The sequence below is a fragment of the Rhyacophila brunnea genome, unplaced genomic scaffold (genome assembly GCF_057557595.1).
Source record: "Rhyacophila brunnea isolate RB1 unplaced genomic scaffold, BYU_Rbru_1.0 scaffold_23, whole genome shotgun sequence".
In the NCBI taxonomy this organism is placed as follows: Eukaryota; Metazoa; Arthropoda; class Insecta; order Trichoptera; family Rhyacophilidae; genus Rhyacophila; species Rhyacophila brunnea.
Window position 1 is genome coordinate 19,827,276 of NW_028232893.1, and position 24,152 is coordinate 19,851,427.

The following is a 24,152-nucleotide window of genomic DNA, read 5'->3' on the forward strand; positions in this document are numbered from 1 at the left end:
ACGAAAATATAACAGAAAAAATACTTTTAATAACATACAAATACATTAGAAATAAACTGAGTTTGAATGAAGTTTGATTTATTACCCATGTGTTGCCAATTCATTTTATTTTTTCACATAAATTAATAAAAACGATAAAGATTGGAAAAAACAATGCTTCGCACTTTTAAGTGATTTTATCATTTTTTTAATGAATTTGTCATTTATTTTTATTTTAATTGAAGTTATATTTGTTATTTTTTCATAAATAAATAAAATTGTTTTACTTTCACATTATTATTTATACATATTACAATATTATTTACTCCATTAAACCTATGTATTTCCAAGATTGAACGTATACAATATTAACAATAAATGTCTTAAATGGTATAAATTATACTAAATTTATTTTTGACCGATTTTATCAACGTTATTTGTATATATAGAAATTTTATATTAATTATTGAAAAAATGCCAATTCCGGGATCGTCAAATCATAATCCCGAAATCCCGGGATCAAGATTTTGGCTCGGGATTGGATTCACTAATATGGACGGATTTGTCTATCTACCTACATACTAATAATTAAAATGTCCAATGCATTAGTATCATGTAACTAAAGAAGTGTCGAAAAAGAAGTTAATATCGTAAAGTGAGAAGTAATAGAACATAAAAACCGGTTTGATACTGAGGCGATAGGAAGTTCCCGAAAAAATTTACTATTTCAAGTATTACGGCGTCTAACAACTATCGTTGTTAGCATTTCTCGCTGTCGTTATGAAAAATGATATATTGTTGTTTAGCATTCAAAGGGTTTAATATAAGTTTTTTTAATAATTTATTAAAATATTTATTTGTTGTTTATCTCACAGGTACTCCGAAAGGAAAGAGATGACCATGCAGCTGACCAAGTCAGATCTAGTCCATAAAGGCCAATTTTGTTGCGTTTAAAAAAATTGCAACGTCTTATTGCGGACGTTCATATACTTTTGTATGTCCGTATTATTTTAGCTTTACTAACTTAGTTATTAATTGGAATAATTTATTGTTGATAGATCAGCATGCTCCTGTTTCCAATGGACAGTTTTCATTAGAAAGTCACATTTGAGTGCGTGGCAAACTTAGTCTTGGGTATCTGCTGCTGAGACATTTCCAGGCATAAAAACAGGTCTCGTGATACGCTCGATTAATATAGAATGTGATGCGTGACAGGTTGTTTTGAAGGGGTCTATAATTGAGTTTGTGTTGTTGCTTATCTGAAGTAAATTTATGTATACGTCGATTATAATAAATTAAAGTAGTTTAGAAAAGAAACCCACACATATATTAGTTAAACTATTACTAGAGTTATATTTTAGTTTCGTTTTGAAAGATCGACGAAAATAATTATTGTTATCCGTAGATATATATATATATATTGTTTATCCAAAGACGATCAAAATAGTTTGCTGTATTTTTCATTGAATTCGTATCGGTTAATGACATCTGCTCTTATAAAATTACATTATGCAATAAAATTAATTTTTTATTTAAATTATTGAGAAATCTCCTCGAACACTGATATGACAAACCAGTGTTGCAATATTTTAAAGTTAATTTTTTAGATTCAAGAGATTTTAGAAAAAATAATTAGTGCTTGTAAAAAATGTCAGACAAAAAACTCGAAATTCACCTGCGTATTACGCAAAAATGGCCTGTTTGTCAAAGGTTCGCCATTTCTGGCCTAAATGGTAGTATGTGACAGGTGTATGCATTAATTATAGGAAGGGGATTGGAATTAGTTCTTTCTTATCTTTCGACCATTTTCGATCCTAATAGGATCATATGGGCCTCCACAAAGTAGAGGTTTGTATTAACAGTTTTTGTTTTTACGAGAAATGGATGTTAGCTACTTGCTCAACCTATTAGGTCCATACTCTGACTCACACACAAATTGAAAAAAAATATGTGTACTTTCCAGTCCCAGGATACGAACCTTGGACCCACGACGCTATAAGCCGACGCTTAAGCCGCGTCGCCATCGTAGGAATTAGTTCAATTCAATTAAAATGTATTTTTATTTACATGGCCGAATATTGCGAATAATAAAATAAAGTACAGTAATTAGGTAATAAATAATTGATCAATATATTTTTAAAATACGTAGCATACTGAAATTAGATAATAAATACAGTGGAATATTAAGTTAACTAAGTAATTATAATTTAATTTTACATGATTTAATTAACTTTTTTCTTTTTTCAACGAATAATTAACAAAATTTTAATGTAAGATTTTTTAGTGAACATATATAATTTTGATACAGTTCAGAAGCATGGATTCTTCTAGGAATTAATGTAAGTAGGTACCTATTATTAGTACTTACCTGGTTTCTAACCACAAAATCCATTCGCCAATATTAGCAAAACATGTAAAACGCTTCAGTATATTATGACTAATAGTTATTTTTGCGATAATTATGTAGAACGAAAGTGTTTCAGTCTGTAATGCACATTGGCAACTCCAGCTCATTCTTTCTAATGTGATCAATGAAAACAGTTGGATGATAATTGCATCAAGATAAAAAAATAATGAAAACTAAACTTTACTTAATGTAACTTAACCTACATAATTCAATAAACTATTTTATTTATTTAAAGAGTAATGAACAAGATTTAATAATATAACATTATTTATTGAACGTAAATAATTCGGAAACACAATTTATATAATATACATATATCCAAACCTCAGTTAAGCCTCAATTACATTGAGCTTCTTTACGAGCTGTTTATTGGCGAATTTAAAAGCGGGCGATTCAGCTACTGCGATTTGATGATTACACACAAAACTTTCCATTCGTTGAGAAGCCACAAGCCAGCGACTATTTTGACGGAACGTAGTTCGTTTTTTTACCGGGAGGTTGGTACTGCGCTCTACTGCGCAGTCGCAGTAGGCCCACACGCCGGCGTATAGCGTTTAAAGTTGACCGGCTTTCAACTTTTCTCGGTAGAGTGTTTACAACCTGCTTATTAGCTTATTCGATGATTACACTGGGCTACTTTACAGGCAGATTGTAAATTCGCCAATAAACAGCTCGTAAAGAAGCTCAGTGTAATTGAGGTTTTAGGGATAAATAAATGTCAGTAACTATTCCTTGTACCGAATGACTATTACTTAATTTTGCCGAAATTAGGTAGGGTTCAGGTGGTTAAATTCGTAAACCACATTGGCCGAAATGTGATGGATGCGTGCTCGAGTACCACATTTCCCCCCTAATTCGTATGAATCCCAGGCAGTGGGAACGGTTGAGGTAGCCTGTTAAGATCCGCCATAAATAGTGCTCACTAAACTTTGTCAATCATACGTATTTATTTTCATTGAACTAAGACTACAAATTGCAGATGGTGTTGGTTAGTTTTTTAAATTCAATTACACCCTGCAAAAATCAAGCCATAATCGATAATAGTCAAAAAATACTAGTCTTTCTATAAAATATCTAAAATTTTGTAATTAAATCATACATAACTGTGAATAGATTATAGATAGAAACACATTTTTATCTATTAAAGTTTGGTTTAGGCAGGGCTTAATGAATTTAAAAAAATGAACCAACAATATGTATAATTAGTATTCTTAATTCAACGAAAACAAATAAGTATGCATAAAAAGACGTGTGCATAACATTTGTCGTATCGCCCAAAATATACCAACACTATTGTGATTTGGCTTAGGAAGGGTTTAATTGAATTTTAAAAACTAACCAATACCGCCTTTAAATTGTAGTCTTAGTTAGTAAAACAATAATACATATGACTAACAAAGTTTAATGTGCACTTTTTAAGGCGGCTCTTAACAGCCTACTTCCACCCTTCGCTACTGTTCCCAGGTGTGTACTTTGATCTATTTTGGTGTAGGTACTCATATTGGTTGCCTATATCGGTTGTCGTCTATTAGTTCTGTTCAATCGATAGATAACTGTCGAAAACTGCCTTCAATTCCAAAAAGATCTGCGTGGGTCTTCGGCTTTCCTGGTCTGCGAGATTCATCGGCCTTCAGGCTTTCCTGTTCTTTAAACCAGCCTGTATAACTGATCAGCTTTTCTTTCCAAGCGTCTGTAATTAAGTATAATAATTATTAATTATGTTATCAAGATTGCGTATGTGGTAAATTGCAGGATGTGTAGGTGATATGTATCACACGAGCGAATTCATCAAAGCTTGACCGTATTAGATTACATCAGAAGAAAAATCACGAACAATTTAGTGCACGCTAACCAAAACTTTGGAAGGTTATTTCTGGGATACTCCAGACGGTTACATGTAAATTGTACGTAAAACATTTCACCGTGTCACAGTTCGCCGTGAGATTTCTTATCGGAAAGAGATGACCGTATACTATACGGTCTCCAATTTTATTAGATTCAATGTGAACATTAATTCAATTTTCATAGCTTATTTTGGCAAAATCCATGAATTCAAGAATGAAAATCTAACCTAACAAATAGTCCAGTATATCAGTTATTTTCAAAAATTGTTTGCTGCTGGCTTCCTGTAAAGTGTAAACTGACAAGAGCCGTGCTATATTTAGACATTAGTCAGTAGGTACTATACTACCCAAAGAGGTTGGACGGTCTTTAATATCATCATCATCATCATCATCAGTCTGAATCTATCCACTGCTGGATGAAGGCCTCTTCAAGCTGCTTCCACTTCTGTCGGTCCTGTGCGTTGCGTTGCCACGTACTTCCGCAGAACTTCATTCATCATCAATCATTTTATCGATCCAGCGGCCTCTAGGTCTACCTTGTGGACGTTTTGTACCTCTTGGATACCACTGGATAACTAAATTTGTCCAGCGATTGTCTTTTCTTTGAACTAAGTGTCCAGCCCAATCTCCATTTGAGGCTTTTGATGAACTCTATCACATCGCAAACCCTTGTCTGCTTCCTTATCCACTCATTCCTCTTTTTATCCTTTCGCGTTATGCCCAGCATACACCTCTCCATACCACGTTGTGCTACTCTAAGTTTCCGGATCTCTCTTTTACTTAGGGTCCATGTTTTTTCATGGTCTTTAATATACGGCCATATATTTCCGATACAACATTTCACGGTGAAGACGTGTGACACGGCGAACTGCATACGTACAAGTTTCCGGATACGACACCAGACAGCGGGCTTGAAACATTTCAGTGCCAATGACTGGACATCTGGATAACTCAATAACGAACATCTGACCGCCGTACAGATGAATAAAATGAGTGAAGATATACACGTGGTATTTAAATAAATAGCATATCAGTTCTTCTTCTTCGTCAAGATGTCATGGCCAGGATGATTAGGTTCGTCGAGCAGTCTTAGCACCATAATAAGCATATTTACTTTCCTGAAATCTGTTGAACTGTCAACCAGGACCAATTGACAACTGAAGGGTACCTAAGCGGAAAGAAAGATCATTGTCACATTAATTCAGTTTCGATGTGAAAAAACTGACTATTAACTTCCTTGTTATATTATTTATTAACCTTGACTTAAAAGTTATCTTCCATGTCAATTTAAAATTAATTACAATCACAATAATTCACTCTAGTTAAATATATCGTTATGGAAAGAAAAAAATATATAAATATTTTTTGTCAAAATAAATGTTTGTGATAATGATCTTTCTTTTGAATTTCAATGTTTTCTTTTTGAGGTCAGTGTTTGGGGCTATGATTTTAATTATTATCAACTTTAGAAAGGAAAAAGAGCTTAACCCTCAGTTTTTACAAAATAGGTTTTATTTCATTTTAAATACATGTTGTATCCAAAGGATGTAAGCTGCAAATGCTGATTTATTATCTAAATTTAACTGGTAATTAAAAAAGAAGAAGGAAGTGATACGGGAAATCGACTTAACTATCATTTCTGTTTTTTTTTTTTTACTCAATAATGAATATCAGATTAAGGATATAAAAACCGAATTATTAATTATCACGCACTTCAAGTTGATGTCTATTTTGTATTTTAACTTTGACTTGAAACCATGACAAAAACGTTTTTGTGCCTCCTGTAAAATTTGATTTGTGTGGATTAGGCCCTTTTTCCTTTCCATAGTCGTTATTTTCCAAGTATGCCATTTAATAGCTTACAAAATTCTCCATAAGGTGGCACTGGCGAAGGCTGGAGGTAGGCTGTTAAGATCCGACATAAATAGTCCACACTAAACTTTGTCAGACATACATATTTTTTTTCATTGAACTAAGATTACAATATGCAGCGTAGCACTGGCGAAGGACGGAGGTAGGCTGTTAAGATCCGATATAAATAGTGCACACTAAACGTTGTCAGTCAAATATGTTTGTTTTCATTGAAAATCTAATGTGTAGATAGTGTTTATTGGTTTTTAAAATTCAATTAAACGTTAGTATAGTCAAAAAATATTCGTTGATCTATAAAATATTCAAACTTATACCGTTAAACAATACATAATTTTAAATATTTTTTGGAGAGAAGAATATTTCTATCTATTACGGTTTGGGTAGGCATGGCCTAATGAATTTAAAAAAAAACTTACCAACACCATCTGCAATATGCATTCTTAATTCAACGAAAACATACCTACGTCTTGTGTCACTGAAAAAATATGCATTATTTTTGCCGGATCGCCCATTGTACACCTAAACTATTATGGTTTGGCTTAGGCAGGATTTAATTGATTTAAAAAAAACTAACCAGCACCATCTGCAAATTGTAATATTAGTAAAACAAAAACAAATAAGTATGACAGACATAGTTTAGTATGCACTATTTATGTCGAATCCTAACAGCCTACCTCCACTCTTCGCCACTGATGCAGATAGTATTAGTTATTTTTTTAAATTAATCTTATAAATATTTAGGTACATGGGTCAATGAGAAATGGGACCAGTCTCAGGAAATAAAACTAGAATTGAGATCGCAAGGAGTGCTTTTCTCAAAATGAGACGCCTCCTTAGCAATCGAGACCTTAGCCTAGGTCTGAGACTGCGTATGGAACGTTGTTATGTTCTCTCAATTCTTTTCTATGGTATATAAGTATGGACGCTAAACCAAGAGATGTCACGGAGACTTGAAGCTTTCGAGATGTGACTGTATAGACGCATCCTCAAAATTCCTTGGACTGACCGGGTGACAAAATGTTGAAGTTCTCAATCGAATGGGGAAGAACCGAGAAGTTCTGCGTAGTATCAAAACCAATAAACTACACTACCTCAGCCACATTATGAGAAGATACAAGTACAGCATTCCCCAATTTGTCATTCAAGGAAAGATCAATGGTAAGCGTAGCAGAGGACGGCGTCCTATTTCGTGGCTTAAGAACCTTCGTGATTGGTACGAGTGCAGCTTCACTGAACTATTCCAGGTAGCAGACGACAAATCTAAGATCGCCTTGATGGTGGCCACTATGGGATGGCCCAATAAGAAAAAGTAAATTAAGTAATGGGTGACTGAGGGTGGTGAGTGGTGACCACTGAAATTACAGGTATTTCCAACGGTTCATGAAGAAGCAATATTATTTATTCTTACTGTGGATATCCATGACAGGTCCCGCATCTCCGCCGTATTCGGCTGGCAATATTTCCTTCGGCACAAACTGGTATATTGATTCAATATCTTTATGAACATAGACCTAAACATAAAAAGTTAATCATTATTAAGGTGAATCCTCTGCCTATATAGGCACCTAGCGAAAAAATACGAATATACTAAGGAATAAATCATAATTTCACCCACAATGGCCGCGCGGCTTAAGCGTCGGCCTATGATGTCGTGGGTTCCAGGTTCTGGCAAGTACACTATTGTTTTTCAATAATTTGTGCATGAGTCAGAGTACCTATGGCAGTGGCGCACCCAGGATTTAATATGGGGGGGGGGGCAAGGAGGAGAATGTAAATTAGTTCTTTAGGCTCTTTTTCTTCTTCACAGCCTAATTTCTCGTTTATCGGTCTTTTGTCTATTGCACTCGGTGTACCTACACCATGGTCCCCACATCAGGCTAGGATATTTGGGGGGCCCTCTATCTACCGCTAAGATTAAAGGCAGTGTGAAACAATACATTAACGTTTTTCAAATTGTGTTTTAGTTCAAATTAAGGGTTTTTAATACATCTACATTAATAATGGAGCTGTCGAGTATTGACACATAATAATCAAAAAAATATATTGGACAATTATATAAGTAATTGAAGATTTTTTTTACTATTAAAGCTAATTTATGATGTGTGCTTATCTCACTTATCTGGTCAACCCGACACGCCGGGCCCCCAGACTAGAGCCCTGTCAGCCCTACCCAGCCATGACCTACACCACTCCGGAATTCGGGTGGACACCGAGAATTTTTTGACAGTTCCATTAGGGATTGGGTTTCTAAAAAAACCTGACATTAGTGTTTCGAAATTTTTGTGTTAAAATCTAAGATATTTTCCTAAAAAGGGTGCTGGAGAATTATTACAAATCATTTTTTTGCCGTGTTTTTATTTGTCTAAGCCCAGAGGAATAGTTTATTGGCTTTCAATTTCAATGTTTAAAATCATTCTGATAATTTTCATTTTTGGGGAGTGCCAGGGCCCCTTGCCCCCCCCCCCCCCCTTGGGTGCGCCACCGACCTATGGACCTAGTAGGTTGAGCAAGTGGCTGACATCAATTTCTCGTAAAAACAAAATTTGTTAATACAATACATCCTATTAAGATAGGACATCAAAAATTTATAATTTTAGGTAAGTATGTTACTGCCTACTGCTTTAAAATTTACAATTTTTTTCATAATTTGTTAATCGAATTTTATTGTGTCTAATCATAAATATTTGTTTGGTGATATACTGAAATGTTATTGTAAGTGCTTATTGCTTCATATTTCGTTTTATGTTAATAATTTTAGAGTATTTTGTTTAGTTAATGATGTAGTATGACATATTAATATCTAATTTTATTTTTTACATTAATTAATAATTGTTATTGACAAAGTATTATTGGACGGATAATGCAATGTATTGGTAAATTATTTGCGTCGTCTTTTGAATTTGTTTTGGTAAATACCTGTTTTATAAAATATTATTCAGTTGAAAATGTCCCTCTGAGGCAGACGAAGCCAGTCCATATTTATTTATTAAAAGTGGAATAAGTACTAAAAAAAATCCTATTTTATTAAATTAATCAATAATACAATACAGTTCCACCATGAACAATAAAATAAAATACATCGGTGGATCCCCTTCTAGAAGAGAAGGCGCGATAATATGACAGCTAGTCGCAGTCAAAGCCTCGGAATTAGTCAAAAATCCTTTCACGACATTATAAAAAACTTAATAAACTAAATTTTAATAATAAATATTATGACCATAAAACTATATGTAATAATAAGATGGGATCATTTTAACAATGTTTATTTGCAATATAACAATGTTTAACAACAAATCACATGTTCATTTTTTTAAATTGTAAGTTTATCTTTGACTTAAAATAAAAAATGTTTCTTTTTAATGTTTTCAGATCTTTAATACAGTTTAAATTGTAAATTATCAAAAAATATCTCAAATTGCAAGCTTCCTGTTTTTCCGCTAGGTGTCTCTAGTAGGTACAGGATTCGCCTTGACGAATTCACATTTTATAATTTTTTTTTATATTGTACTGTGTTTATCTAATAAAATATAAATTATCAAAAAAATGTCTCAAATTGCAAGCTTCGTATTTTTCCGCTAAGTGATTTGATAAGTGGAGTATTAATAATTCACCTTAATATATAAATAAAAAGTAATTTAAGGGTGAAGCTTCTACCAACCAGAGGCACCTAGCGGAAAAATACGAATCTTGCAATTTGAGACATTTTTTTATAATTTACAATTTCAACTGTATTAATTAATAAATAATATGTATCTGAAAACATTAAACAGAAATTTTGAACGATAAACTTACAATGTCAGTTATGTAATTACAACTTAAGTGATAAGTACACATTTTTATTTTTCATAAAAAAATATGTTTTTTAAAATAAACATGACTATAAAATAATGTATGCCTAAAAGTTAATAAACGAATTCACATTGTATAACGTCCATCTTTCACTTAATATAAAAATATTTCTCTTTTTAATATTTTAATTTAAAAAAAATCTCTCGGATTGCAAGCTTCGTATTTTTTTTATATTATTTCGCTAGGTGCCTCTGGTAGGTATAGCGTTGGAAATAAACAGCAGCTTTATCAATAAACAAGACAACTGTTATATTTTTATCGACTATTTTAAAAGAGAGTGTATTGCGTCTTGGCTAAAGTAGTAATAATATTAATATTGTCTTACCCGTCTGCCAATTTTTTCCTTCAAGATACGTTTGAAGAGGGAGACTATTGTATCAAGAATGGGTGGGGCATTAACTAAATGGGCACCTTTGAATTTAAAAGGATACGTTTCCTGAAAGTAAAATACAAGATTAAACTAAAACCTTAGATGAGAATAAAGGGTACAAGTCTGTTATGGGGAAACCAGGCAGGAACCGTGCTAATTGACATAGCCGATTTTGGGAAAAGTTAATGAATTTAATAATGAAAACCTAACCTATCCTAACTTGACCTAACCTAATCAAACCCAACCTAACAAATAATCCAGTATATCGACTATTTTCAAAATGTGTTTGCCGCTGGCATCCCCATAACCGACTTGTACCGAATAAAGTTGTGATTATATTGAGATGCATGTCACGTACTGTCATGCTGTCACGGCGACAAATTTAGTATATGGTTTCGTCATTTTGCAGAATATTTTGAACGAACATGATCTCTGTAAATTCAATGACAGAGTAACGTAGTAACGAGTGTCTGTAAATTCAATAATATTTTGAACGGAACCCAACACGCAGACCATAGATAATAGAAAACATTCTTATAGAAAATGCATAGTGCCAACCGGTAAAAACGAAAAATTCGCAATTTTGACACGATTCGAAAATGTGTATGCATGTAGAAAATGATAAAACGTACATTGAGTCATGCAGGTGTCGATGCAGTGCAGTACAACTCGAGGTGACCTCATTGTTGTTCTGTGTGATTTTGGCAGATTTTGCTAACTTTAATGACAATGTTCGTTTAAACTTAACGGTTCAAAATGTGCTGCAGGATGGGAGCATCAGTCTGATAACATTTTAAACGCCAAAAAACGATATTACACACCTGTTTCCCGTAGCGGTAGCTTACTGTGCCGTCACGTGATAGTACGCGACATGCATCTCAATATATTTCGTGCTTAATATGTATAAATCACGAGTGTATGACGGAAGTGTTTAATTTTTGTTTTGACTTCATTATCGGAAGAGTAGATTATTAGTATATAATGTACTAATAAATACTGTCATTTGCATACATACTAACCACTCATTTTAAAGTAGATAATATATTGAAAAAAAAAATGAATATAATATAACAGTTTCTGTCACTTGAGTACAAACTATGTCTATTTATGACGATTTATTCTCTAATGTCAGAAAGTGTCATTTTTAAAACACAATTTTGTTTATTGACTAAGTAGGATTCGAATTTTAAAACCTGTCAAAACAACTTGGGTGTTTGAAAATGAATGTTTTTTTTAAATGTATTTTCTCTTTCTATTTACGACAAGTTTTCATTCAATTTTCATCAGAGTTTGAATAGATCTTAAGAATTATTGCTTACCTAAAAAAATTGCATGTAGAGTGGGCAAGGTAAACAAGCTGCTTCAACTTAATTCAATAGCACTGCAGCAGCATATTATGCAATTATATCGAATTTAATTATGTTCTTTGTCAACTTTGATACATTTTTATTCAGTTTTTTGGCCAATACACATGTGAGAATTGGCTTATTATAACAAAAATGCGTTTAAAGCAGGCAAGGTAAATGCGATTAACTTATTTAAAAATTAATTTATAACATTTATAATATCACCTATATTTTATTTTATTTCTATGTAATATTATTAAAACCAAAATTTTAAATTTCCATAATACTAATTTTGTTTTTCATTAGTAAATACGAGATGTATGACCAAAAAAGTTTAATGTGCACTATTTATCGTCGCTATAGGATTGGTTTGTCAAATATCCATTTTTGTCAAAATCGACATTTTAATGCAAAATGTACCTATATAAATGGACCAGAACCATCATTTTCTTTTGATTGCTTTGTAATGAATACAGCATTCATATGCTGTAAAAACAACAATTTAAATATCTCTATGTATTTAAATATATGATAATAAAATTTGTTTTTCGTCCCAATATGTCTATTCGACAAACCAATCTAGAGCGACGCTATGGCGGATCTTACCAGCCTACTTCCGCATTTCGCTACTGGGATCTATAATAGCAGATAAGTTATTAAAATTCTTACCAATATGGACATCAAAAACGTCTTTAATATAGTGGGAGTAAATTGCTTTATGTAGCTATTGAGATTAACTTGTGTGTCGACGATAAATAAATCACCAGCTATTCCGCACGATTCTTCAGCCAAATGAATGTCTTTGAGCATGAAATAAATTTTCATACCATCGCGGATGTGTGGAGACGTACCACCTTTGATTAACTCTATAACAAAATACACCATTCTTGTTAACCAAATCAGAAAATGTTTACTCTAAAGCGTCCATGACACTGAGCTACTTTACAAGCTGCTAGTCGGCGAGTTTAAAAGCGGGCGAGTCAGCTAGTGCGATAGCGATGATGACACACAAAACGTTCTACTCGCTCAGAAGCCAACAAGCTAGCGAGTTGAAATCGTCATTTTTGGTACTATTTGACATGACGTATTGAATAGTTCGTTTTTTTACCGGCAGGTTCGCCACTATCGCTCTACTGCGCAGACACAGATCAGCCCACACGCCGGCGATTTCAAGTTTTCTCGGTAGATTGTTTACAGTCTGCTTGTTAGCTAGTTCGATGATGACACTGGGCGAGTTTACTATCAGATTGTATATTCGCCATCTTGTAGCTTGTGAAGTAGCTCAATGTCGTCGAGCCTTTAGGAGCAGATTGGGAATACGCCTCGCATATATGGAGTGACATAATTTAACTTATATTACCATTACGAAGAGTTGTACGCATTTCGGGTATGACGCCGAGTTGCGAACAACATAAGCCGGCTCTCACATCAAAACTCGTCTCACCCGCAACGTGTCGAATATGTCGATATGACGTCATCATTATTCAAAAAATGGAGCTACGCAGATTGGTCGAATGCGACTTTTTAGTTTAAAAAAAACATCTGGAGGCACATACAACTATTTTCACCCGACGTGCAGCGCAGGTATAATTCCAAAATGTCGCACTTCGTCATTCATTTTGGCTTAGCGAGTGTCATTTTACACAATTTAGGGGTGTGACAAACTCAAAAGAGAAGACAAATGATTTTTTTTTACCAAATATAAAGTGACGCATGGAAATAGCCAGACCATTGGAGTTCTCACTTCTTAACCGGGCACGGTATTGCCTCCAAGCTCTATCAGCTTGGACTAATAGTAAATTCGACTTGCTCAATTAATTGGCGAATTGCAGCATGCCCTTCACATTCTTTGGGAGTGTTCCCATAGTATGTCAGTTGAAAGAGAAGATCTTCTGAAGTCGGTTCAACTTTTAGTTGGACAGGTTGGACATTGCGACTTAGTATCTACAAGGGAAAATTTCTCAGCTTTCAAAAAGTTTGCAGCATTTTACTGCGAGCGAGAAGAATTTTTCTCATAGATTAACCGTAATATATTATATCACAATATAAATAACGCACATTCTATTGCAAGCCAGGTCTTGGAAAGCTGCTCCTGGGACACTCTCAACATTGAAGGGAACTTAACGTTCGCTATGGTGAAGGGAAAAGTCACTACCCTGTTACTCTCTCTGAGTAAACATTTTGATTTCAGCTATACTGACTCCTTTTCTACACACTTAGAGCAGCGTTCGCATTCATATACATAACACTAACAAAAAGTAATGAAAAAGAACACGCGTTGAAAACCCTTAAATTTAATATATTTAGATAGCAAAAAAATCCGTAAAAGTCTCAAACCTTTTACAACAAAAAATATAATGAACATTATAGAATTTTGACGACAGGCAATACTATGAATTTAAGGGTGACATTATAAAATGTAAAATATAGTTATGAGACACAAGTAAGTGGCAGTGTGAATATTTTCTATTAAATACATACACATAATAATAATATTACCTCTTAAAATCCACACCCTGTACCCTTCTTTCGTAAGCTTAGGTAGAGGCGAGGCCTGGCTGAAATGAAACAAAGTTATTTTTAAAAAATACATATCATTCGAATTTTATATTACACAATACACACATTAGTTTTGAGATAACCAATTAAATATAATTTAATCTTTTTCAACAAAGTAACCAGGAGTTAACCGCCAAATCATAGGTGAAATATTTTTACTAGAGAGAGACTACTTTAAACCAGAGATTGATAAACCGTCTTGCAGGTTTTATATCACCAAGGATGTCCGACATGGCGACATGATCTCACCCAATTTATTCACTACTACTCTCGAAGATCCATTCAGGCGACTTGACTAGGACAATACTGTGGCAGGCTTAGAGACATGGAGGCTCTAGACACCGAATGATTTTGAGGCACTTGTATTAAATAACGTATCTTTTAAATATTTTGGTATAATTTAATTATTGTGTGACTGGTTTGAACCATTTCAAGACCACCTTTTGCTTGTTGCTAGTTGACATTTGCTTTCAATCAGAGATTATGATCATGAAATGTAGATTTCAGTAATGACGGATAAAAAAGACGGGGCATTATAATTCATTTTTTGAAGTTATACTTCTTTTGGGGCGTTTGGTAAAAAGTGAAATTGAGAGCTGCGCGCGCACACCGTTACGAAAGTGTGCGACAGTATGAAGTTAGCTGCGAATCAGCCAGCTGTATACAAACGCAAGTTTGATAGTAGAATTGTTCCGTTGCCTAGGAAACAAATTTATTATTGTCGTCCATTTACAATTCCTTGCGTAAACAAACGATTAAACGTCAGAGCGACAGTTGTTACTTTAAAAGTAAAAACAACGAGAAATAATAATTATATAATTATATAAGTTAAAGTGTATATAAATTAACCAACGGAGCTCCAATAAGCGGTCCTTTCTCTTGAGTGTGTAATTTAACAAGATAATTAAGAGCTAGTCGAAGAAACTAGGTTATCACAAGTTATGTTTTTGTTTTGTTACGCCAAAGAAGTATAACTTTTAACGCGCGTACAATAAGTACACGCACCGATTTTTTTCGAATGTGATTTAGAATATAGGTATTTTCAATTAATGAATCATTACACAACACTGAATATATCTTGAAGTTCGGGACTGTTCATATCTCTGTCATTGTATACAGCTGGAGCAGCATTCCTAATGGTGAAGTGGGCATCTAGTTTCATCTTGCATTTCTCCAAGGAAAAGCTGGCACCACGTAGAAAGTTCATCAGCATGATGTCATCTGTCAAAAAAAAATATTCAGATAGAAATATTTATTTATTTACAAAAGACACATTGAATACTTTTTAATGACACAATTTAGGTACTTGAGGTTGTATGGATACTATTCGTGGCTTTATCCAACTGACTTTCTCTTAGGTATGCTTACACACTGTAGTCTACAATTTAGAAGAGATCTTTATTTAGCTACGTATTTTTTTCGACTTATATGAGGTATAAATGAGAACTCTACCATTCTGGGTAGTGTTGAAGGGTTTGGGTCGAAATCCCGAAGGCCGAAATCCCGAAAAATAAAAAAATTCAAACAGTAATAATTGCGCAATCTTGGTACTTGCGCAATTTTTACAAGAGACAAATTGTAAAACAAATAGGGTTTTGTCTCTCTTGCAAAAATTGCGCAATTCAAGATAAGTGTTGAGATTGCGCAATTATTGCTGTTTGTATTTTTTTTATTTTTCGGGATTTCGGCTTTCTGGATTCCGACCATTCGGGATTTCGGCCATTCGGGATTTCAGCATTCGGGATTTCGGCATTCGGGATTTCGGCCTTCGGGATTTCGGCCATTAGGAATTTTAGCATTCGGGATTTCAGCCTTCGGGATTTCGGCCTTCGGGATTTCGTCCGGCACTCAGTGTTGACCTGTGTGTCCTTGATAACTATCTTAGAAATAGGGAGCATCAGTTGTTATTTTCCCAAGGTGCAGAACCAACCTGCCACTGGTAATGACAATTGGGAGGGCGATAACTATGTTCAACCAAATTGCTCCGAGCGTTGATATATTACACTTGCGTGAGGTGAGTTTAGGTGAACGCTATTTTATAAATTCTTAAAATAGGGTCTCCTTAACAAACTCGGTGTACTTCTTTGAACTTTTATATTATGTATAATTGTATTTTCACTGCTTTTGTATGTTTATAATAATATGTTCTCTTTTTTATATTTTCATTTTTATCCCTTTTTTATTATATTCTTATATTAACTTATAATTTTTAATGTCCACAATATATAAAAAAAATTGAATTGAAATTAATTGAAATTAATTCAAGACGTCCACAGTATGACATTTAGAATAAAAAGGACAGGTAAATCAACTTGGTACGGAAAAAACAAAGTAAAAAATAATTTTATAGAAAAGAAATAAAATAAAAAAAAATACGAATTAAACAATAAAATAGAATTTATTTTTAAAACAAAATACATAATGCATCGCTAAAAATGTCTACATATCTAAGAAATGCATTGACCAGCCGCACAGCCCCCGCTATTGGTGCCTGGTGGGCCTAATATAAGAAAACAGCTTTCACCCAAAATAGGTCACGGCTGCGACCACGCATGTAATTATTGACAGGTGCGTAAAAATTCAAATTTTTCAAATTTTCCCGAATATCGGGATTGGAAACTATACCACGTGAGCGCAGGGAAAATGCTTTAAGAGCTAAAGTGACCTACGAGATTCAAGAGAATGAAAGGCGAGCATGCTCTGAAGAATATGTCATCATCATCATCAGCCGGGGTCAATCCACTGCTGGATGAAGGCCTCCCCAAGCTTTCTCCAACTCTCTCGGTCCTGTGTCGTTCGCTGCCACGTATTTCCGCCGAACTTTACCAGTTCGTCAATCCAGCGGCTTTTAGGGTGACCCTGTGGCCGTTTCGTACCCCTTGGGTACCATTGGGTGACGGCATTTGTCCAGCGGCCGTCCTTTCGGCGAGCAATATGCCCCGCCCATCTCCATTTCAGCTGTTTGGCAACGTCTATTACATCGCGTACTCTTGTCTGCTTCCTAACCCATTCGTTTCTCTTACGGTCCTTTCGCGTTATGCCCAACATGCACCTCTCCATGCCTCGCTGTGTGACTCTTAGCCTTTGGATATCTTTCGTGTTGAGGGTCCACGTCTCGCAGCCATACGTGAGCACGGGTAGCACACATTGGTTGAACACCCTACGCTTAAGACGTAATGGTAGGTCACTCTTGAAGATACTATTCAGACGTCCGAAAGCACTCCATCCCAGCTTTCTTCTTCGAGCAATTTCATCGTGCATACTTCCGTCTATGGACACCTGCTGTCCGAGATAGACGTAGGTGCTGACTTGCTCGAGTTGAGTGCCATAAATACAGATAATCGCAGGGTCCGAAAAACAGTTATTCATCACTTTTGTCTTTGAGATATTTATCTTATTTTACATATATGTAAATATGTAAAATCGTTGGTGTCATCGATGTAGTTTATGAATCAATATTATGCGATGCGACTACATAAAACAAGACAAGCTACTAGACTAGACAGCTCTGCGATGAATGTCATGTTTTAGAGGACATTGTACATATAGCACTACAATGCCCTAAATATGAACTTCACAGAGTACAGCTGCGAATTGCAGATATCTATGAGTATGTCGACGAATTGAAGGGTGTCCTGTCGGTGGGTAAGACGGGAGAGCTAGGCAAAATTGTAAAGATATTTAACAGAATAGAAGTGAGGACCTGATCGACGGATCCCCTCCTAGAAGATAAGAGGCGATATGACAGCGGTCGCAGTTAAAGCCTCGGTAAAATCACAAAAATAAAATGTATTTATTTGGAATAAAGTGAATTTTGAGTAAAACTGACAATGGAATTCCGTCTCTTTTAAGAGGTTTCGGTTCCAAAAATAATTAAGAAGTTCTCAGAGTTCCCGGGTTCCTGGATTCGGTTCCGGTTCTATGTCCTGCTCTGGTATTATGATGGAAAACTGAAAGAATATTTTGTCTATTAACATATGACACAAATCAGTGTCTTACTCATAGTATTGTGCTGCTCCCCTCATAGAAAGATGATACAGTCCCCTAAATTCCGTGGCGAATTCGTACAGTTGTTTTGCGTGTGTTAAATACAGATCAGCTGTTTCTACGTCGCCATTACTGGCTACAGTTCCGACCATGGCCCCCACAAGGGGGGGGGGCTGACAGGGCTCTAGCCTGGGGGTCCCGGCTTTGGGGTGCCCGGCGTAATGGATTGACCTAGTAAGTGAGATAAACACGCATCACAAAGTTGCCCTAGTCGGAAAAAAGTCGCCTGCGGCGCTAGTTTACTTATTAAAAAATATTTAATTTTTTAAATGTTCAGTTGTGTAATGCAATTTTTTATTGTTGTATGTCGATAATCGACAACTCCATAATTCAAGTGGATTTATTCAACAATACAAAATAATCGCTTAAATACACCGAATCCCCTTAATTTTACCTAAAACACTATTTAAAAACATGTTTATGTAGATCGTCCCACTGCCTTTAATCCTAGGGATGGGTAGGGGGGACCACCAAAGATCATGCCCTGGGGGCCACTCTAAGATGTGGGGCCCATGGTTCCAACCCCTACTTAATATGTCAAGATATCCTGTAAGTCTGACGAACACTGATTATAATAATAACACCTCTTAACAACGCCTGGAAGAGTTGGGAAAATAAATTATTTTGTATTCTAAAATATACAAAAAAAAAGCCAAACATCTGCATCATCTTTCATTAGTTAGTAGGGACTGAAGGATCGAAGACGTCAGGTATTATAAACATCTATAAGGTATGTAACGTAAAGTTTGTATTAGAAAGTATTTACCCCATGTATCAGGAAGATGAGGCTGCTTCTTAAGCCAATCCTTAATATACTGAAGATCGCGGTCTCTTGTCTCAACATTTTCGTTGAACATCGTTTGCAATTTCACCAGCACCTCGCCAGCGGGTTTTTCAAGAGTCATCTTGCGATTAATGAAGAAACTATAAAAGAAGAATGATTTAGGTCATGTCGAGTGAAGGAAGACAGTTCGAGAATTATATTTCCAAAAGGCTCACCGTTTGCTTGGTTTATACTTAAAACAAGAAGAGAGTTCTTTTATTTTTATATGAAACATCGGGCATAATAATTTTCAATCTGAATAATTAAAAGCAATATGGAGAAAAATGAATTAAATCTACTAAGTAGTAGATAGAAACTCATGAAGCTTCCTCGTCTACTTTCTGTATAAAATCGTAACGAACGTATATTTTTATTTCATTATTCATTCGTTAGTGTGGTGCCCAGTTGTCCTAGTGCTGATAAATCATATTATATATTTATGATGGTTTCATGACAAAACAAAACATTACAAAACAGAACAGTGACAAAACAAAACAACGATAAATATAACTATGACCGTTCAGGAAAAATATAAATTTAATATTGAAATTGTCCTATCTCTATTATGTTGATAGATTTTTAATAGCACAGGTTTTCAATACGCCATAATAAATCAAATTATATACATAATTTCTGCATTCCTAATCGCTAGAAAGCCTCAAATCTCGGTGTTGCCGGCAAGCTTAGGATATCTCATCTTACTGGCGTATGCATGTAACAGCAAACTGCATTCAAGCTATTTACTGCAAATTTGCATGCATAAACCTAATTTGAATCTGTCAAATAGTGACGTCATGTCGCTGACGTAATACGCGTTATGCCGTGGCTAATGTTACCAACTTTTAAATTTAAATTTCCCGATAATTAATTTAAAATTTTGAAATTGTGAATAGGTGTAAAAATGTGCAAACGTTACCATATAAATTTAATAATTATCATGAACTTTAAATAATTTATTTGTTATAAAATCATATTTATTTTATACTTCTTAATGCACAAAATCATAAAGTATACCCAGTAAATATTTCCATAATATGGCAATACAGCTTCGCGGACTCATTGACAATATTACATACATCTCCATCGATCCACGATCTGTTTACATTTTTACAAGCATTTAGCATCATTTAGCATCATCATGAATCCGATTATAGCACAACGGCACGTTTCAAGTCTCCTACTAAACGCTTGTTGTGATGAACTAATTTTAGACAGTTTTGACAGCTCGCGCAGATCGCAGCCATTTTAAGTTTGGTGCGCATTCCTGTACGCATCTTCGTGACGTATGCATTTTTTATAGTTTTTTTATTTGGCCGATAAACCGCTTACTGCGTTGAATGCGGTTCATAAGTGTATTAATACGGCAGTTAATCAATATAATGTTCAAAATGATTGGGTGACTATGAATGTACAATGAAATAATGACCTGACCTAACCTAACCTAACCTAAATAGATTCCACAAAATGGAAATTTCCCCTGGCTGTTCTATTTTGTCCGGTTACCATTTTTATGATATGGCAGCCTTATTAACGTGTTATTTAAATGTGGTAATTAAAAGCTAATTAAAAGGTCAGCAGTGATTGTGTTTATTGGTAAAGCTTCACTGAAATCATTTACACCCGAGAATATTGCAGTTGGTTTTAGTCACGCGGAATTTGGCCAATTGATGTCATACGATATAAATATTATAACAAAGATACCTGGATGTTATTTCGTATTGATCTGATAGTGTCGGTGTGGCGAGTATCATTAATAAAGTAACATGTTCATTCATGACAAAAAACTTAATTATTTCTTATAAAACAGAATTAGCCTAATTGGATACGTACATATTATTACACATTGACAGTTCACGTAGCAATATTAATCAATAAATACACGAAAAACACAAGTAAAAAGCATTTAGAGACGCGACTGAACAAATTGCATCTTTGATCACGACACATGTATAGGTAGGTATTATACTCGGACTCAGATAATATGTACCTATGATAATATATTAATAAGTATTTTAAATACTTTTTTAAGTGTACGTATAATAGTTTATAATGCAGTATGATTTTATATTAATTCTTTGTTTTATTGCCACCTGTTTTTAATTAGCGTGTCTACAGGTGCAATCAATGTCCAAAGGTACATGCATGTTTTGCAGTGGCGAAGGGTGGAAGTATGCTGGTCTCAATCAGTGCTCATGATACGCTTGGCGTATAGCAATTAGCATGCTAATTAAATGTGGTAATTAACTGGTCAGCAGTGAATGTATATGTATCTGATGGCCACACGCCAGGCGTTCTTTGAGCACTGACTGTGTTAGGATCTGACATAAATAGTGCGCGTTAAACTTTGTCAGTCGTACGTATTTGTTTTTATTGAACTAAGACTACAATTTATAGATGGTATTGGTTTGTTTTTGAAAGTTAATTAAACTTTGTCTAAATATATATCATACGTTAGCGTTGATAGCATACACTGGTTGAATACTGTACGCTTAAGGCACAATGGGAAGTCACTTTTGAATATACTCTTCAGACGTCCAAATGCACTCCACGCCAGTTCGGTTCTGCGAGCAGTCTCATCACGCATACAGCAAATAGTACGATTTCAAAAAATATTTTGTTCAAAGTCTCCGTATAAGTGAAAACCACCGCACGTCACTGATATATTTAAACTAAACTAGATACAAAGGTCTTATTTTTTTTTCATAGCATACCTGTTTTTGTCAAACATACAGTTTATTTTTTTCTAATATTCCGTGAGCTAGAAAATTTAAATATATTAACTTGAAATCCTTTTTATATACGAGTTCAAACTATGGTACAGGCGGCCTTCGACTTTTGCACATAATTGGTTCATGAAAATGTGTTCGAATATTGAATTATCGAAATTAGAAGGATGTAAAAAAAATATCAAAAAGTTTACTTTAAAATATATATTTATAGAGTTAAAGAGGTTTATTAGCAATCAAGTGTTTTCTTTATAAACTTGTCAAGAGATAGTAAAATTGAATACCACCCTTTTATGTATTTGAGAAGGCAACGGGGAGCTGAGGAAAGAGGAGCGACTGCATTGAAGCGTACAGTTTTTGCATTATCAACGAAAATTTAATTTTTTATAAATGTACGAAATAGTGAATTGTGCGAAAGTAGAACGTTCGAAGATTGTATTATAACCGAATAAAGGTATTTTACGGCGTTTTTCTTTGCTCGTATTCTTATTTGTCCGGTACAAATCTTTCAATCGATTTTCAACTAACTTTCCGACTAGCTAGACATTTGAAACTTTTAGAATATATCAGAACACGATGCCAATGCATTTTTTTAATACTTTTAGCCATATTTAAGTAGAATTGATTTCATTTTCAATTAATTCTGTTTAGTATGAAAAGTTATTTTGGAAAAAATCCGTAAAAGTAAAACTATTATTGGTTGCTAAGTGGGTTCTAGTAACTTAATTATTAATATTAATATATACGTGCGTTACTATGGAAATCAATATGACATTTCATTATTATTTATATCAAGTACAATTTTTTTTGATCGTTTAAGCTAGTCAAGTCAAGTCAAGTTTATATGATTCAACAGAAAATTTAAAAACGTTGTAAGTATATAAAAAGCTCTTTTTGTCTTATAATTATTTATCTTTTAATACTATAATAGACCATGAGGACTAATGACACTGGTGTAGTAGTAATAGCAGTGAAGCAATCACAGAAACTCTAAGATTTGAGAAAAATATACAGATTTATTATGACTTTATCGGGAATCAAATCTGGAGTCCCCGGATGAGAAGTAAGTGACCTGTTCATTGAACTACAAACACCGCTTTGTAGTGTCAAGCATCATACGTCACACAAATTTCAGTTTTGATATTAAATTGTATTAAACACGTTTCTTAAAACCAAGTTTGAAACATTATAATCATGACCCACAAGGGGAGCTTGACAGAGCTTTAGTATGGAGACACGGTATATCAGTGGCAAAAGGTGGAGGTAGGTTGTTATAAACAGTCCAAACCATTCTTGGAATCCTGGGGTTCCACGGGACACCACTTGTGAAACGTTAGTAAGATTTGTAAAGCATCACACTGTCATTAACCGTGATATATATGGGAGCCCGCTTTATGATGTGAAGATCCATGACCATGACCCCGACAAGGGGGGGGGGGGGGGGGGCTGACAGGGCTGTAGCCTGGGGGCCCAGGTTTAGGAGGGGCCCGGCGTGGTAGGTCAAACGAGATAAACACACACCACAAATTTGATCTAATAAGAAAATGTCGCCTGTGGGGCTGTTTGGCAAGTAGAATTTTATTTTATAATAACTTGTGTTTCCTGACTAATAAAAATTTATCCAACATGGCGTAGGGTCACATGTAAGTTGGCTATCACAAAAGGGGGTCACGATCAGTCCTTCAAAATATGAAGAATCTAAATGCCGACAATTCAAGCGGGTTTATTTAAAAATACCAAAAGTCGCTAAAAATATACGGAATACCCTTTATTTTACACATAACCCTGGAGTTCCATGGTATATCATTTGGGAAACACATTACACTGCCCTTAACAATAGCGATAGGTTGGGGGCCCGCCAAAAATCGTGGCCTGGAGGCCCACTTCAGGATATGGGGGCCATGACCATGACTATAGCTATTGGAAACTATTCACAATAAAGATATTCTGATCGGTAGATTTATTAGTGGAGAGCACTTACCTGGAATCTGAAAGATGTGTGTTCGAATCCCACTCACAATACCACAAAAATAAACACACGAATTAGAAAAATCGTTTTGAATCGAGTGACATTCAAAATCGTTTTTCACGTCGAATCACATTCCGTCCAATATTTACTTTTTTCACAACATTTAAAATTCAAGCGGAGTTAATATTTAAAAAAAAAACATAAATTTTCACTTGACCATTAGGTATAACGGCACTAAACCAGACACAATCAAATTTTATCAACGACCATTACTACCGAAGTGATTTAGTATAATTTACAAAATAATTTAGAAAACAAGTGATACCATTTATTAATCCATACATTAGGATATCAAGATGTA

The 24,152-nt window shown here is 34.5% G+C and overlaps 1 protein-coding gene across 1 annotated transcript; it reads right to left on the bottom strand.

Moving 5' to 3' along the window:
• Positions 1-314: 314 nt before the first annotated feature.
• Positions 315-24,152, bottom strand: LOC147069665 (alpha-tocopherol transfer protein-like). The gene is made up of 8 exons (XM_085950464.1): positions 24,134-24,152; positions 19,040-19,197; positions 15,288-15,447; positions 14,167-14,225; positions 12,337-12,533; positions 10,277-10,387; positions 7,511-7,613; positions 315-4,076 (listed from the first exon to the last, which is right to left on the bottom strand). The coding sequence occupies exons 2-8, from the start codon at positions 19,176-19,178 to the stop codon at positions 3,925-3,927; spliced, it is 921 nt and encodes a 306-aa protein (XP_085806590.1). The 5' UTR covers positions 19,179-19,197; positions 24,134-24,152; the 3' UTR covers positions 315-3,924.